We start from the raw sequence: 17,893 nt of genomic DNA, 5'->3' as shown, positions 1-17,893 counted from the left end.
GGGTCTCCATTGTCCTTCCCCAATATTCATAACCTTACACTTGTTGAGGTAAAACAGGGACACCTGTGCCTCTATCTCTTCCGTCATATCTATCATTCACATATAAAGGAAACACCATCGGGCCTAGGACTGACCCTTGTGTAACCTCACTCGACACATGCAATCACTCTGACACCTCGTCTCGGACCAACTCACGTTGTTTCCTTACTGTCATGTATTCCTTAGTCCAATGAAGTACTTTTCCTCCTATTCCTGCCTGCTCTAGTTTTTCAGCTAGTCTCTAGTGTGGAACTGTGTCCAAAGCCTTCTTACAGCGCAAGAAGATGCAGTGTACCCATCCCTCTCCCTCCTCTCTTACTTCTGTTACCTTGTCATAAAACTCTAATAGGTTAGTTATGAATGAATTCTCTTCCTTGAATCCGTGCTGGTTGTCATGTATTAGGATATTCCATTCTTGGTGCTCCACCACTCTTTTTCTGATAATCTCCTTTGCAGTTTAGTGTAGCCTACCTGTCTCCTTTCTTACAAATCGCGACTACAGTTGCTGTCTTCTTCGCCTCTGGTAGTTGTCCTTTTTTTGATAGATTTATTGGAAATTGTTGTTGGAGGCTATCACAGTGCATCTGGTTCCTCCATCAGGACACATGGAGAGATAATATTTAGTTCCACAGCCTTCGAAGTATCTCGTTCCCTAGCAGTTTCTACGCCTCATTCTCGTTATGTGCAGTGTGTCCAGCACTTGCTCTTGAGCCCTACCACCTCGGTTTTGTGGAAGCCTCTCTGTCTCCAGTGTGAATACCTCTCTGAATTTTGAGCTGAGCTGTTCACATAATTCATGGTCGTTCTTTATGAGCTTCCCTCCTTTCTTCCCTCTTCAACCCGATTACCAGGTTCTTGGCTGTTGCTTTCCTCCTAATGAGGCTGTATGGAAACTTTGGATCAGATTTGGCTTCCGATTCTGTCATTCTGGTATTGACACTGGACTTCTCTTCTTATCCATGCATATTCATTTTTGCTCCTTGACTCAACTGCCAGTTTTCCTGGGTCCATTGCCTTCTACATTTTTTCCGTGCTATTGCACACTTTACTTTGGCCTCTTGGTAAGCCATGGGCTCACTTTGATCTTCTGTTTTTCTTACACTTTGGTACGAACTTCTCTATTGCCTCCTTGCACTTTGTGGTCATGTGTTCCATCATTTCATTTACTGTCTTTCCCTCTAGTTCGATTACCCACTGCACCTCATGTTAGAATTATCTCATACATGTGTAGTTCCCTTTTTGGAAGTTTGGCTTTTCCCATCATTTTCGTGCTGCTTCACTCTCCATTGTTAACTGCACTCTGCATTCGAAACCCAAGACAACAAAGTCACTAGCACCTAGATGCCTTTCGTGTGTGATATCTTCTGTCTGAAATGCCCAAGGGGAATACGAGCTCTAGCATTGCTGGTTCTTTGTCTCCTCTTTCTCTTGTTGCATCCTTAACATGTTGGCACATGAAGTTTCCTAGCACTGCCTCCAGCATCTTAAATCTCCATGTCTCTTGTCCCCGATGTGGCTCCAGATTCTTCCATTTGAAATCCCCGATGATGAGTAACTTTTCCCTGCTCATGTGGGCCCTTCTGGCAATGTTAGCTATTGTGTTCACCATCACTCTGTTGCTCTCATCTTATTCCTGTCTTGGCCTCCTGTTGTTCAGTGACACATTATAAATCATGGCTCCCATCACTTTTTGGTTTCCATTATGCAGTACTCCTGCTAGGTACCTATATGCTACCCCTATCATAGTCTGCCATCTCTTCCTTAATGAACAGTGCAACACCTCCTTCTCTGCTCCCCTGTCTTTCCTCAGGATCTGATAAACATACGGGAAGATTGCATCTCTTATTATTTATGTGTGCTTTGTCTCTGTGACTGCTATGAGATCCAGGGATGCCTCAGTGATTCTTTCCAGCCACACCTGACTCTAATTTGGAATTCCATCTGCGTCTTTGTATCACATCTTCAGCTTCATTTCTAAGACTGTGCAAGAACTCACCTAATTGTACTCTCCTAATTATGGTTGCAGCAGTCTAGTCATAGCTCCTGGCCCCTCCAATTCATTGGTCGCTACTAGGTCCCCTATCTGCCTCCACTACTTCACTTTCCAGACTATACCACTTCCCGACAGCTCTACGACTGAAGAAAAGCTTCCTAACATCCCTCTGACTCATTTCAGTCTTCAGCTTCCAATTGTGACCCCTTTTGGCCGTGTCCCTTCTCTGAAAAATCCTGTCCCTGTCCACCTTCTCAATTCCTCACAGCATTTTACGTCGCCGGTGTCGTCAGGTCAATTTCCCTTAACCTATCTTCGTAGGACATTCCCTTTAGCTCTGGAACTAACCCTGTTTCAAACCTTTGTGCTTTCTCTAATTTCTTGGTGTGCTTGATTAGGAGTGGGTTCCAACTGGTGCTGAATACTCCAGTATGGGCCTGACATACACAGTGAACAGATTTTTGAACGAGGGATCAGATCGCTATTTTTAGATTTGCCAGGCGCCCATATGCTGCAGTAGTTATCAGGTTGAAATGCGCCTAAGGAGATGTGCTCGGTATTATACTCACGCCAAGATTCTTTTCCTTGAGTGAGCTTTGCAGTCTTTGGACCCATAGCCTGTACTCTGTCTGCGATCTTCTTTACCCTTCACTGATCTTCATGACTTTGCATTTGATGGGGATAAATTCCAGGAGCCACTTGCTGGACCAGGCTCGTAGCCTGTCCAGGTCTCTTTGTAGTCCTGGCTGGTCCTCTTCCTTTAATTCTCTTCATTAATTTTACATAATCTGCAAGGAAACTTCCGAGTCTACCTGTTCTGGCACGTCGTTCATATATACCAGAAACAGCACCGGTCCTAGGACTGACCCCTGTGGAACCCCGCTCGTCACAGACACCCACTCTGATACCTCGTCATGTACCATGACTCGTTGTTGCCTCCCTGTCATGACTTTCCTCTTAAATGTACTTGATCCTCTAGTTTTGCACTAATATCTTGTGTTGCACTGTGTCGAATGCCTTCTTGCAGTCCAAAGAAAATGCAATCTACCCATCGTTCTCTCTCTCTTGTGTTACTTCCGTTACCTTGTCAAAAATCTCCAGTAAATTTGTGAAACACGATTTCCCTTCCGTGAAACCGTGCTGATTGTCATGTAAAAGCTTGATCCTTTCTAGGTGTTCCATTACTCTCCTCCTCCTGTTAATCTTCGCCATGATTTTGCATACTATACATGCGAATGACACTGGTCTGTAGTTTAATGCCTCATATATATTACCTTTCTTAAAAATTGGGATTACATTTACAGTCCTCCATTCCTCAGGTAGTTGCCCAGTTTCAATGCGAGTGTTGAAGATTGTTGTTAGTGACACACACAGTGTCTCTGCTCCTTAAGGACTCAGTGAGTGATTTTTTTCGGTCTCCCCACCTTTGAGGTTCCTAGTTCACTTAGCAGCTTCATCCCCACATTTTCGGTTGTGTATATTTCGTCCAGCGCTTGTTGGTGTATCCTTTGTTGTTGTACCCCACTATTCCGGCTGCCCGGATTCCTTCCTGTCGCCACTATATTTATATCTAATGTTGAGCTCCTCACATACTTCTCAGCCATTTCTGATGAACTTCCCACCTTCTTTCCTCAGCTTGATTACCTGGTCCTTGACTGTTGTTTTCCTCCTGATGAGGCTGTACAACAGCTTTGGGCGAGATTCGGTTTTTGATGCTACGTATGTCGTTTTTGGATTGCCACTGTGCATCCTTCCTTATCTCTACACATTTGTTTCAGGCTTCCCGGCTAATCTCTTTATTTTCCTGGATACTTTGTAGTCTGTACTTTTTTCCAATTTATAACACACTTGCTTTTTGCTTCTCTATACCTTTGGGTGAACCAAGGGCTCGTTCTGGTCATCCTGTTATTTCTGTTGCCGGTAAGACACATATACAACAGTTAGACAACTTTATTCCGAAACGTTTCGCCTACACAGTAGGCTTCTTCAGTCGAATACAGAAAGTAGGCAGGAACAGTAGAGATGTGAAAACGATGTAATCAGTCCATCACCCTTGAAGTCGTAGAATTTGAGGTTGTCAGTCCCTCGGCCTGGAGAAGTTCAGTTCCATAGTCAGGAACTACTGTTCCTGCCTACTTTCTGTATTCGACTGAAGAAGCCTACTGTGTAGGCGAAACGTTTCGGAATAAAGTTGTCTAACTGTTGCATATGTGTCTTACCTAACAACCTGTCGGTATTGTATACCATTTTGATGTTCATTTCTGTTGCCCTTGGGAACAAACCTCTCCTCTGCATTCTTTCGTTTTGTTGTCACATAGTTCATCATTTCGTTTACTGATTTTCCCACCAATTTTCTTTCCCACTGAACCTCTTGCAGGAAATTCCTCGTGCATGTGAAGTCCCCCCTTTAGTAGTTTGGCTTCTCCCATCCTACTCCTGTTACTCTCTCCATTTGTGTGTCTGTACTTAGTAACTAGTGCTCATCTATTTGTGATCCTCTCTCTCTCTGCTCCCTGAGCTTTATCACACCTCGTCTTAAAACTATTTATAGTTCTTGCATCCACTACGTCACTTGCCAGACTATTTCACTTCTTGACAGCTCTATGATTAAAGAAATACTTCTTAACATCTCTTTGACTCATCTTAGTCCTCAACTTAAAATTGTGACCCCTTGTTTCTGTGTACCATCTCTGCAACATCCTGTCTCTGTACACCTTGTGAATTCTTCACAATATTTTGTTTGTCACTGTCATGTCTCCATTAACCCTCCTGTCCTCCAGTGTCGTCAGGTCGACATCCCTTAACATTTCTTCTTAGGGCATTTCCCTTAACGCTGGGACTAGTCTTACTGTTGTTGATGTTGTTGTTGTAGTTTTTATGTGTGTGTGTGTGTGTGTGTGTGTGTGTGTGTGTGTGTGTGTGTGTGTGTGTGTGTGTACTCATATATTTGTACTCACCTATTTGTGGTTGCAGGGTCGAGTCATACCTCTTGGCCCCGCCTCTTCACTGATTGCTACTAGGTCCTCTCTCTCCATGCTCCATGAGCTTTATAATACCTCGCCTTAAAACCATGTATGGTTCCCGCCTCCACTACTTCACTTTCTAGGCTATTCCACGGCCTGACTACTCTATGACTGAAAAAATATTTCCTAACATCCCTTTGATTCATCTGAGTCTTCAACTTCCAATTGTGACCTCTTGTTTCTGTGTCCCATCTCTGGAACATTCCGTCTTTGTCCACCTTGTCTATTCCGTGCAGTATTTTATGTCGTTATCATGTCTCCCCTGGCCCTCCTGTCACTTTCTCTAATTTCTTGACGTGCTTGACCAGGTGTGGATTCTAAACTGGTGCTGCATACTCTAGTATGGGCCTGACGTAAATGGTATACAGAGTCTTGAACGATTCCTTGCTGAGGTATCGGAATGCTATCCGTAGGTTTGCCAGGCGCCCGTATGCTGCAGCAGTTATCTGATTGATGTGCGCCTGAGGAGATATGCTCGGTGTTATACTCACCCCCAGACCTTTTTCCTTGAGTGAGGTTTGCAGTCTTTGTCCATCTAGATTATATTGTGTCTGTGGTCTTTTTTGCCCTTCCCCAATCTTCATGACTTTGCATTTGGCAGGGTTAAACTCAAGGAGCCAGTTGCTGGACCAGGCTTGTAGCCTGTCCAGGTCTCTTTGTAGTCCTGCCTGATCCTCGTCCGATTTGATTCTTCTCATTAACTTCACATCATCTGCAAACAGGGACACTTCTGAGTCTATCCCTTCCGTTATGTCATTCACATATACCAGAAACAGCACAAGTCTTAGGACCGACCCCTGTGGAACTCCGCTTGTCACAGGCGCCCACTCTAACACCTCGTCACGTACCATGACTCGTTGTTGCCTCCCTGTCGGTATTCTCCGATCCATTGCAGTGCCTTACTGTTATATGTGCCTGATCCTCTAGCTTTTGCAGTAACCTCTTGTGAGGAACTGTGTCGAAGGCTTTCTTGCAGTCCAAAAAAATGCAGTCGATCCACCCCTCTCTCTCTTGTCTTACTTCTGTCACCTTGTCATAAAAGTCCAGTAGGTTTGTGACACAGGATTTTCCTTCCCTGAAACCGTGCTGGTTGTCAATTATACACTTGTTTCTTTCCAGGTGCTCCACCACTCTCCTCCTGATGATCTTCTCCATGACTTTGCATACTATACACGTTAGTGATACAGGTCTGTAGTTTAGCGCCTCATGTCTGTCTCCCATTTTAAAAATTGGGACTACATTTGCCATCTTCCATACCTCAGGGAGTTGCCCAGTTTCAATGGATGTGTTGAAGATCTTTGTTAATGGCACACACAGCATCTCTGCTCCCTCTCTAAGGACTCACAGAGAGATGCTGTCTGGTCCCACGGCCTTTGAGGTGTCAAGTTCACATAGCAGCTTCTTCACCTCCTCCTTGGTTATGTGTACCTCATCCAGCACTTCTTGGTGTACCCCCCTGTTCTGATTTCCTGGAGTCCTACTGCTTTCCATGGTAAATACTTCTTTAAATCTCGTGTTCAGCTCCTCACATACCTCTCGGTCGTTTCTTGTGAACTCCCCATCACCCTTCCTCAGTCTGATTACCTGGTCCTTGACTGTTGTTTTCCTCCTGATGTGGCTATACAACAGCTTCGGGTCAGACTTGCCTCTGTGCATATTCGTTTCTGGCTCTTCGGCTAATCTCTTTATTTTCCTGAGTTCTCTGTCTTCTGTACCTTTTCCATTCTCTAGTACACCTAGTTTTTGCCTCCCTACACCTTTGGGTGAATCAAGGACTTGTTCTGTTCTTCCCATTATTTCTGTTTCCCTTGGGAACAAACCTCTCCTCTGCCTCCTTGCATTTTGTTGCCACATAGTCCATCATTTCTTGTACTAGTTTTCCTGTCAGTTCCCTCTCCCACTGAATGTCTTGCAGGAAGTTCCTCATGCCTGAGTAGTTCCCCATTTTGTTGATTGGTTTTTCCCATCCTATGCCCTTCTCACACTATACCACTCACTTACTTATCCATACCTCACCTATGCTATTTGTGCTTGGGGATCAACTGCAGCAACACACCTAAAGCCAATAATAACCCAACAAAAAGCTGCAGTAAGAATAATCACTAAATCCCATCCCTGGCAACACACCCCCCCACTCTTCATAGACCTAAACTTACTCCCAGTTCAGTACATCCACACTTACTACTGTGCAATCTACATCTACAGGGCCTTAAACTCTAATATCAACCTTGACCTAAAACGCTTTCTTGATAGTTGTGACAGAACCCACAGGCATAACACCAGACACAAACATCTCTACGACATTCCCCGTGTCCGACTAAACCTTTACAAAAATTCAATGTATGTCAAAGGCCCTAAAATCTGGAATACCCTACCTGAGAACTCTAGAAGTGCAGACACATTCATCACCTTCAAAACTACTATTAGAAAACATCTTATCTCCCTGATACACCCCGTCAACTATCTACACGAATACCACCTGGTGGTTCACACTTACACTCACTCACTCATTTGACCATAAACAGAAATATTAATCTCAATCTTAAAATAATGAATCCTGTGATACTCCAATACTGAAACTATGTACTGTGCCAAAACAAAAGCATTCACATTGCTAAACTCACAAACTAGTATTTAGTCACTTAGCCATAATACCAACTTACCTCATAATTTGTAATATTTTACAATTAAGAATAAAACGAAGTCTGCCCGAAATGCCTAGCCATGCTAAGCGTTCTAGTGGTACACTCTGTAATCACAATTTTACTACATGTAAACCACACAATAACCAAATTTCTGTAAACTCAGCATTGTAATCCTTATAGAGAATAAACTTTGAATTGAATTGAATTTGAATTTGAATTCAACTTCCAACTTGTTGCTGTGTGTGTGTGTGTGTGAGTGTGTGTATTCACCTAGTTGTACTCACCTAGTTGAGGTTGCAGGGGTCCATCCCTAGCTCCTGGCCCCGCCTCTTCACTGGTCGCTACTAGGTCACTCTCCCTGAACCGTGAGCTTTATCATACTTCTGCTTAGAGCTATGTATGGATCCTGCCTCCACTACATCGCTTCCCAAACTATTCCACTTCCTGACTACTCTGTGGCTGAAGAAATACTTCCTGAATACTCTGTGGCTGAAGAAATACTTCCTAACATCCCTGTGATTCATCTGTGTCTTCAACTTACAACTGTGTCCCCTTGTTGCTGTGTCCCATCTCTGGAACATCCTGCCTTTGTCCACCTTGTCAAAACCTCTCAGTATTTTGTATGTCGTTATCATATCCCCACTATCTCTCCAGTCCTCCAGTGTCATCTGGTCGATATCCCTTATCCTCTCCTCGTAGAACATACCCCTTAGCTCTGGGACTAGTCTTGTTGCAAACCTTTGCACTTTCTCTAGTTTCTTTACATGCTTGGTGCCACATACTCCAATATGGGTCTAACATACACGGTGTACAGGGTCCTGAACGATTCCTTATTAAGATGTCGGAATGCTGTTCTGAGGTTTGCTAGGCGCCCATATGCTGCAGAAGTTATTTGGTTGATGTGCGCTTCAGGAGATGTGCCTGGTGTTATACTCACCCCAGGATCTTTTTCATTGAGTGAAGCTTGTAGTCTCTGGCCCCCTAGACTGTACTCCGTCTGCGGTCTTCTTTGCCATTTGCCAATCTTCATGACCTTGCACTTGGTGGAGTTGAACTCTAGGAGCCAATTGCTGGACCAGGTCTGCAGGCTGTCCAGATTACTTTGTAGTTCTGCTTGGTCTTCGATCGAATGAATTCTTCTCATCAACTTCACGTCATCTGCAAACAGGGACACTTCGGAGTCTATTCCTTCCGTTATGTTCACAAATACCAGAAACAGCACTGGTCCTAGGACTGACCCATGTGGGACCCCGCTGGTCACAGGCGCCCACTCTGACACCTCGCCACGTATCATGACTCGCTGCTGTCTTCCTGACAAGTATTCCCTGATTCATTGTAGTGACTTCCCTGTTATCCCTGCTTGGTCCTCCAGTTTTTGCACTAATCTCTTGTGTGGAACTGTGTCAAACGCCTTCTTGCAGTCCAAGAAAATGCAATCCACCCAACCCTCTCTCTCTTGTCTTACTGCTGTCACCATGTCATAGAGCTCCAGTAGGTTTGTGACACAGAATTTCCCGTCCCTGAAACCATGTTGGCTGCTGTTGATGAGATCGTGTGTGTGTGTGTGTGTGTGTGTTTTTGTGTGTATGTGTGAGGGTGTTGAAACACATACACGTAGTGAATTACTTTCAAAGTTAGTCCCAGATGTTATAATAAAAATAATAATAATAATAATAATAATAATAATAATAATAATAATAATAATAATAATTATAATAATAATAATAATAATAATAATAATAATAATAATAATAGTAATCTTTATTTCTACAAGTACATGTACAAGGTATACAGACCATAGCTGACATCAGTGACATACTATATACGAAACTCTTTGTTATGAAAACTTTTCTGGGAAAATTAGGTAAATTTTGTTCCCACGACTCGATCCATACAAATCGGCTAACACTCAGGTTTGATGCTAGGTGAAGAAGGACTGCAGGTGTCTTAAGTAAACACTTCTTAATGCTTCCACCCGTACCAGGGATCAGACACGGACCTAAGTGTATCTGCTGGGAGTGCTAGAAATAGAGTTACGGTTACCACGGTATCTCATGCTATAAGTATGTTACATTTTGTTCAACATATGTCGCTCACCCATATAGGCTGCCTCCTGACCAGCTAACCAGGTGCTAAGGATTTAAAATTCTAATAAGGGCTCCGTTATATCAGCAACTCGGTTCATTGGCGAGTCACAGACAAGCCCACCAGAGCTGTGAATCGATGTGGTTCACTTGTAACACTAGTTTTACCAGACTTGTCTGGGGTGCTGGTCGCTCACGGTGCTGTGTCTGGCTCTTGCTTTGTGCGTCTTATGACCACTGTGTTGTACACTTACTCTTACATTATTGTACATTTCAATAATAATAATAATAATAATAATAATAATAATAATAATAATAATACTAATAATAATAATAATAATAATAATAATAATAATAATATCTTTATTTACTACATGCACATGTACATGGTATATTGTAAATAACATCTTGTAAATAGCAGCTTGCTTCTTTGGTGAAGGAAATACAAGTCAAGTAAACTCTGCTGTCTTCTGCCTGCTCTACTATTTATTGCATTATTACACTATGTGTTAGTCATTATACACTTATGTTCGTAATACATGGCGGTAATTCTAAGATGCTGCTAAAGGAATAACACTGTTTACTGATGTATTATAGTGTGTTCAATTTTTTTCCCAGAGAAGTTCCTGTGCTCAAATTGGAAATAAGTGTGCATTAGTCTTAGTCAGTTAGACTTATGCTTATCTGTTCATACTGATCTGCATCAGCATTGTGCCGTTCTTCTAAGAACATAATAACAAATCTGTAGTCACAATACAGCTGTAGCAAATCACACTAAAGTCGCAGACTGAAAAAAAATATTAAATAAATGTTGAGAAAATATAGAATTAATAAATTAAATGGCTCTAGGTGACATCAAGAAGCAAGCTACAAGCTCATTTATTTCTTCTCTTTTCCCCAAGTTATCAAGAGTTTCTCGAGTTTCAAATTTAATTTGCTTAGTTCATTCTCTTTTCACTCTGGAGAGACTGAATACAATTATTCGCTAAGTCGAAACTTTTGAAAATTTTCTCTCGCTTTTTGCAGCTTCACAGAAGTAATTTAAAGAGTCACTCTATATTAACACATCATCACCTAACATAAATCTTAGACACGACGCTGTTTCTTCAGAAACTTCTCGTCTAAATAACTGGAGTCCTTGCATATATATCAAGTGATTTTGTAATGGTCCAGGATCATTTTCTGATTTTTAGTGAAAATTATTTGTAGCCATCATAGGACTACCAGGGCAAGCCTTAAATTATTTGTTCCAATCATAACAACTACCAGGGTAAGCCTTAAATTATTTGTTCCCAACATAACAACTACCAGGGCAAGCCTTAAATTATTTGTTCCCATCATAGTGACTACCAGGGTAAGCCTTAAATTATTTGTTCCCAATGTTACTCATCCTTAGCTGTTTACCTCAGAAAGAACATTAATGATGAAATAGAGGCAATTATTATATGATGATCTGAGTACAGTAATTAAGTCGACTTACCACATTATTTCGAGGATAAAAATGGTTGACCAGAAATTGAGCAACATCGTCAATGTCTTTCAACGTGAGCACCACATACTCCAGCTCCCGGACCTCACTCATCCTCACCTTTGACTCAAACCTGAGTGCCAGATAAATCTTTGGTTATTAACACTGAGTGATTTCTCTCCTTGTTAACACTGTATGTAATGTTTCACTCTTCACCAACACAGTGTAAGTGATACTTAACTCCTCACGGCTGGGAAGAGGACTGGGTGAAGGTTATCTCGCCTGCCCTGAAACAAATAAAAAAACTATAAATACCCAGCATATGCCAGAAAGTCCGAGGTACAGCATAGATGGCGTGTGAGTGGTGTTTGAGTGGTGCCTGCACACGTCTCAAGAGTATAGTAACAGACTGTGAGGAAGCTTTTACAACGGGTAGTGATAACCCTTAACAGGATCAAGGTGTCCCTTAAGGTTACTAGGTAGTGATGATGCTTAGCAGGTTCAAGGTGTCACTTAAGATTACTAGGTAATGATGATGCTTAGCAGGTTCAAGGTGTCACTTAAGGCTGCCAGGTAGTGATGACGCTCAGCAGGTTCAAGGTGTCACTTAAGGCTGCCAGGTAATGATGACGCTCAGCAGGTTCAAGGTGTCACTTAAGGCTGCCAGGTAATGATGACGCTCAGCAGGTTCAAGGTGCCACTTAATTAAGGCTGCCAGGTAGTGATGATCCTCAACAGGTTCAAGGTGTCACTTAAGGCTGCCAGGTAGTGATGACCCTCAACAGGTTCAAGGTGTCACTTAAGGCTGCCAGGTAGTGATGACCCTCAACAGGTTCAAGGTGTCACTTAAGGCTGCCAGGTAGTGATGACGCTCAGCAGATTCAAGGTGTCACCTAAGGCTGCCAGGTAATGATGACTCTCAGCAGCTTCAAGGTCTCCCTTAAGGCTGCCAGATAGTGATGATCCTCAATAGGTTCAAGGTGTCACTTAAGGCTGCCAGGTAGTGATGACCTACAGCAGGTTCAAGGGGTTAAGGGACACCTTGAAGCTGCTGAGCGTCATCACTACCTGGCAGCCTTAACTGACACCTTGAACCTCCTGAGCATCATCACTACCTGGCAGCCTTAAGGGAGACCTTGAAGCTGCTGAGGGTTATCACTCAGCAGTAGTGATAACCCTCAACGAGAGCTTTCGCCACAGGGCCTGGTGGTAGAATATAGCTGTATTTATTCATTTGGGCACCTACATTATGTTTATATGTCATTTATTGTTTGTCTGATATCATTTTGGAAAATATTTGATAGACAAAAATATAAAACTGTCTAAAAGGGAGTGTCAGCTAGCACACTCAGAACACACTCTGGTTCGGAGATCGAATCCACGGTACGGCTGGAAAACATTAGGATGTGTTTCCATAAGACACCTGCTGACCATTTTCACCAATCAGTAAAATGGGTACCTGGGTGTTAGTGGACTGGTGTGGGTCGCATCCTGGGACAAAACTGGCCTAATTTTTCACGAAATTCTCAGCATAACCAGGGTCTTTCTGTATAGTAGTATGTCATTGATGTCAGCTGTGGTCTGTACACCTTGTACATGTACTTATAGAACTAAAGATCTTATTATTATTTTTATTATTATTCTTTTTATTATATTAATTATTATTAATATTATTATTATTATTATCTTAAACAACAAGCATTCTATCACAACAGCTTCCTTGCTCCCTGTTTTTCCCTGGTCTACCTTACCATCCTCCCTGTTTCTCCCTGGTCTACTTTACCATCCTCCCTGTTTCTCCCTGGTCTACCTTACCATCCTCCCTGTTTCTCCCTGGTCTACGCTACCATCCTCCATGTTTCTCCCTGGTCTACCTTACCATCCTCCCTGTTTCTCCCTGGTCTACCTTACCATCCTCCCTGTTTCTCCCTGGTCTACTTTACCATCCTCCCTGTTTCTCCCTGGTCTACCTTACCATCCTCCCTGTTTCTCCCTGGTCTACCTTACCATCCTCCCTGTTTCTCCCTGGTCTACCTTACCATCCTCCCTGTTTCTCCCTGGTCTACCTTACCATCCTCCCTGTTTCTCCCTGGTCTACCTTACCATCCTCCCTGTTTCTCCCTGGTCTACCTTACCATCCTCCATGTTTCTCCCTGGTCTACCTTACCATCCTCCCTGTTTCTCCCTGGTCTACCTTACCATCCTCCCTGTTTCTCCCTGGTCTACTTTACCATCCTCCCTGTTTCTCCCTGGTCTACCTTACCATCCTCCCTGTTTCTCCCTGGTCTACGCTACCATCCTCCATGTTTCTCCCTGGTCTACCTTACCATCCTCCCTGTTTCTCCCTGGTCTACCTTACCATCCTCCATGTTTCTCCCTGGTCTACCTTACCATCCTCCCTGTTTCTCCCTGGTCTACCTTACCATCCTCCCTGTTTCTCCCTGGTCTACCTTACCATCCTCCATGTTTCTCCCTGGTCTACCTTACCATCCTCCCTGTTTCTCCCTGGTCTACCTTACCATCCTCCATGTTTCTCCCTGGTCTACCTTACCATCCTCCCTGTTTCTCCCTGGTCTACCTTACCATCCTCCCTGTTTCTCCCTGGTCTACCTTACCATCCTCCCTGTTTCTCCCTGGTCTACCTTACCATCCTCCATGTTTCTCCCTGGTCTACCTTACCATCCTCCCTGTTTCTCCCTGGTCTACCTTACCATCCTCCATGTTTCTCCCTGGTCTACCTTACCATCCTCCCTGTTTCTCCCTGGTCTACCTTACCATCCTCCATGTTTCTCCCTGGTCTACCTTACCATCCTCCCTGTTTCTCCCTGGTCTACCTTACCATCCTCCCTGTTTCTCCCTGGTCTACCTTACCATCCTCCCTGTTTCTCCCTGGTCTACCTTACCATCCTCCCTGTTTCTCCCTGGTCTACCTTACCATCCTCCATGTTTCTCCATGGTCTCCCTTACCATCCTACCTGTTTCTGGTCTACCTTACCATCCTCCCTGTTTCTCCCTGGTCTACCTTACCATCCTCCCTGTTTCTCCCTGGTCTACCTTACCATTACCATCCTCCATGTTTCTCCCTGGTCTACCTTACCATCCTCCCTGTTTCTCCCTGGTCTACCTTACCATCCTCCCTGTTTCTCCCTGGTCTACCTTACCATCCTCCCTGTTTCTCCCTGGTCTACCTTACCATCCTCCATGTTTCTCCATGGTCTCCCTTACCATCCTTCCTGTTTCTCCCTGGTCTACCTTACCATCCTCCCTGTTTCTCCCTGGTCTACCTTACCATCCTCCCTGTTTCTCCCTGGTCTACCTTACCATCCTCCCTGTTTCTCCCTGGTCTACCTTACCATCCTCCATGTTTCTCCATGGTCTCCCTTACCATCCTTCCTGTTTCTCCCTGGTCTACCTTACCATCCTCCCTGTTTCTCCCTGGTCTACCTTACCATCCTCCCTGTTTCTCCCTGGTCTACCTTACCATCCTCCCTGTTTCTCCCTGGTCTACCTTACCATCCTCCCTGTTTCTCCCTGGTCTACCTTACCATCCTCCTGTTTCTCCCTGGTCTACCTTACCATCCTCCCTGTTTCTCCCTGGTCTACCTTACCATCCTCCCTGTTTCTCCCTGGTCTACCTTACCATCCTCCCTGTTTCTCCCTGGTCTACCTTACCATCCTCCCTGTTTCTCCCTGGTCTACCTTACCATCCTCCCTATTTCTCCCTGGTCTACCTTACCATCCTCCCTGTTTCTCCCTGGTCTACCTTACCATCCTCCATGTTTCTCCATGGTCTCCCTTACCATCCTTCCTGTTTCTCCCTGGTCTACCTTACCATCCTCCCTGTTTCTCCCTGGTCTACCTTACCATCCTCCCTGTTTCTCCCTGGTCTACCTTACCATCCTCCATGTTTCTCCATGGTCTCCCTTACCATCCTCCCTGTTTCTCCCTGGTCTACCTTACCATCCTCCCTGTTTCTCCCTGGTCTACCTTACCATCCTCCATGTTTCTCCATGGTCTCCCTTACCATCCTTCCTGTTTCTCCCTGGTCTACCTTACCATCCTCCCTGTTTCTCCCTGGTCTACCTTACCATCCTCCCTGTTTCTCCCTGGTCTACCTTACCATCCTCCCTGTTTCTCCCTGGTCTACCTTACCATCCTCCCTGTTTCTCCCTGGTCTACCTTACCATCCTCCCTGTTTCTCCCTGGTCTACCTTACCATCCTCCCTGTTTCTCCCTGGTCTACCTTACCATCCTCCCTGTTTCTCCCTGGTCTACCTTACCATCCTCCCTGTTTCTCCCTGGTCTACCTTACCATCCTCCCTGTTTCTCCCTGGTCTACCTTACCATCCTCCCTGTTTCTCCCTGGTCTACCTTACCATCCTCCCTGTTTCTCCCTGGTCTACCTTACCATCCTCCCTGTTTCTCCCTGGTCTACCTTACCATCCTCCCTGTTTCTCCCTGGTCTACCTTACCATCCTCCCTGTTTCTCCCTGGTCTACCTTACCATCCTCCCTGTTTCTCCCTGGTCTACCTTACCATCCTCCCTGTTTCTCCCTGGTCTACCTTACCATCCTCCCTGTTTCTCCCTGGTCTACCTTACCATCCTCCATGTTTCTCCCTGGTCTACCTTACCATCCTCCCTGTTTCTCCCTGGTCTACCTTACCATCCTCCCTGTTTCTCCCTGGTCTACCTTACCATCCTCCCTGTTTCTCCCTGGTCTACCTTACCATCCTCCCTGTTTCTCCCTGGTCTACCTTACCATCCTCCCTGTTTCTCCCTGGTCTACCTTACCATCCTCCCTGTTTCTCCCTGGTCTACCTTACCATCCTCCCTGTTTCTCCCTGGTCTACCTTACCATCCTCCCTGTTTCTCCCTGGTCTACCTTACCATCCTCCCTGTTTCTCCCTGGTCTACCTTACCATCCTCCCTGTTTCTCCCTGGTCTACCTTACCATCCTCCCTGTTTCTCCCTGGTCTACCTTACCATCCTCCCTGTTTCTCCCTGGTCTACCTTACCATCCTCCATGTTTCTCCCTGGTCTACCTTACCATCCTCCCTGTTTCTCCCTGGTCTACCTTACCATCCTCCCTGTTTCTCCCTGGTCTACCTTACCATCCTCCCTGTTTCTCCCTGGTCTACCTTACCATCCTCCCTGTTTCTCCCTGGTCTACCTTACCATCCTCCCTGTTTCTCCCTGGTCTACCTTACCATCCTCCCTGTTTCTCCCTGGTCTACCTTACCATCCTCCCTGTTTCTCCCTGGTCTACCTTACCATCCTCCCTGTTTCTCCCTGGTCTACCTTACCATCCTCCCTGTTTCTCCCTGGTCTACCTTACCATCCTCCCTGTTTCTCCCTGGTCTACCTTACCATCCTCCCTGTTTCTCCCTGGTCTACCTTACCATCCTCCCTGTTTCTCCCTGGTCTACCTTACCATCCTCCCTGTTTCTCCCTGGTCTACCTTACCATCCTCCCTGTTTCTCCCTGGTCTACCTTACCATCCTCCCTGTTTCTCCCTGGTCTACCTTACCATCCTCCCTGTTTCTCCCTGGTCTACCTTACCATCCTCCCTGTTTCTCCCTGGTCTACCTTACCATCCTCCCTGTTTCTCCCTGGTCTACCTTACCATCCTCTGTTTCTCCCTGGTCTACCTTACCATCCTCCCTGTTTCCCTGGTCTACCTACCATCCTCTGTTTCTCCCTGGTCTACCTTACCATCCTCCCTGTTTCTCCCTGGTCTACCTTACCATCCTCCCTGTTTCTCCCTGGTCTACCTTACCATCCTCCCTGTTTCTCCCTGGTCTACCTTACCATCCTCCCTGTTTCTCCCTGGTCTACCTTACCATCCTCCCTGTTTCTCCCTGGTCTACCTTACCATCCTCCCTGTTTCTCCCTGGTCTACCTTACCATCCTCCCTGTTTCTCCCTGGTCTACCTTACCATCCTCCCTGTTTCTCCCTGGTCTACCTTACCATCCTCCCTGTTTCTCCCTGGTCTACCTTACCATCCTCCCTGTTTCTCCCTGGTCTACCTTACCATCCTCCCTGTTTCTCCCTGGTCTACCTTACCATCCTCCCTGTTTCTCCCTGGTCTACCTTACCATCCTCCCTGTTTCTCCCTGGTCTACCTTACCATCCTCCCTGTTTCTCCCTGGTCTACCTTACCATCCTCCCTGTTTCTCCCTGGTCTACCTTACCATCCTCCATGTTTCTCCCTGGTCTACCTTACCATCCTTCCTGTTTCTCCCTGGTCTACCTTACCATCCTCCCTGTTTCTCCCTGGTCTACCTTACCATCCTCCCTGTTTCTCCCTGGTCTACCTTACCATCCTCCCTGTTTCTCCCTGGTCTACCTTACCATCCTCCCTGTTTCTCCCTGGTCTACCTTACCATCCTCCCTGTTTCTCCCTGGTCTACCTTACCATCCTCCCTGTTTCTCCCTGGTCTACCTTACCATCCTCCCTGTTTCTCCCTGGTCTACCTTACCATCCTCCCTGTTTCTCCCTGGTCTACCTTACCATCCTCCCTGTTTCTCCCTGGTCTACCTTACCATCCTCCCTGTTTCTCCCTGGTCTACCTTACCATCCTCCCTGTTTCTCCCTGGTCTACCTTACCATCCTCCCTGTTTCTCCCTGGTCTACCTTAC

The 17,893-nt window shown here is 45.3% G+C and overlaps 1 protein-coding gene across 2 annotated transcripts in view; it reads right to left on the bottom strand.

Moving 5' to 3' along the window:
* Positions 1 to 11,523, bottom strand: part of LOC128690792 (uncharacterized) — a 258,685-nt gene extending 247,162 nt beyond the window's left edge. The window contains exon 1 of one of the 2 annotated variants that reach the window (XM_070088153.1): positions 11,265 to 11,523. In XM_070088153.1, the coding sequence (XP_069944254.1) occupies positions 11,265 to 11,366 (102 nt within the window). In that variant the 5' untranslated portion in view covers positions 11,367 to 11,523. The remainder of the gene's footprint in view (positions 1 to 11,264) is intronic. The other variant, XM_070088154.1, reaches the window with a different exon arrangement.
* Between the last annotated feature and the right edge of the window lie 6,370 nt (positions 11,524 to 17,893).

The sequence above is a fragment of the Cherax quadricarinatus genome, chromosome 24, assembly GCF_038502225.1.
Source record: "Cherax quadricarinatus isolate ZL_2023a chromosome 24, ASM3850222v1, whole genome shotgun sequence".
Taxonomy (NCBI): domain Eukaryota; kingdom Metazoa; phylum Arthropoda; class Malacostraca; order Decapoda; family Parastacidae; genus Cherax; species Cherax quadricarinatus.
The sequence above is the reverse complement of the archived record's forward strand: the minus strand, read 5'-3'. Positions and strand labels throughout refer to the sequence as shown.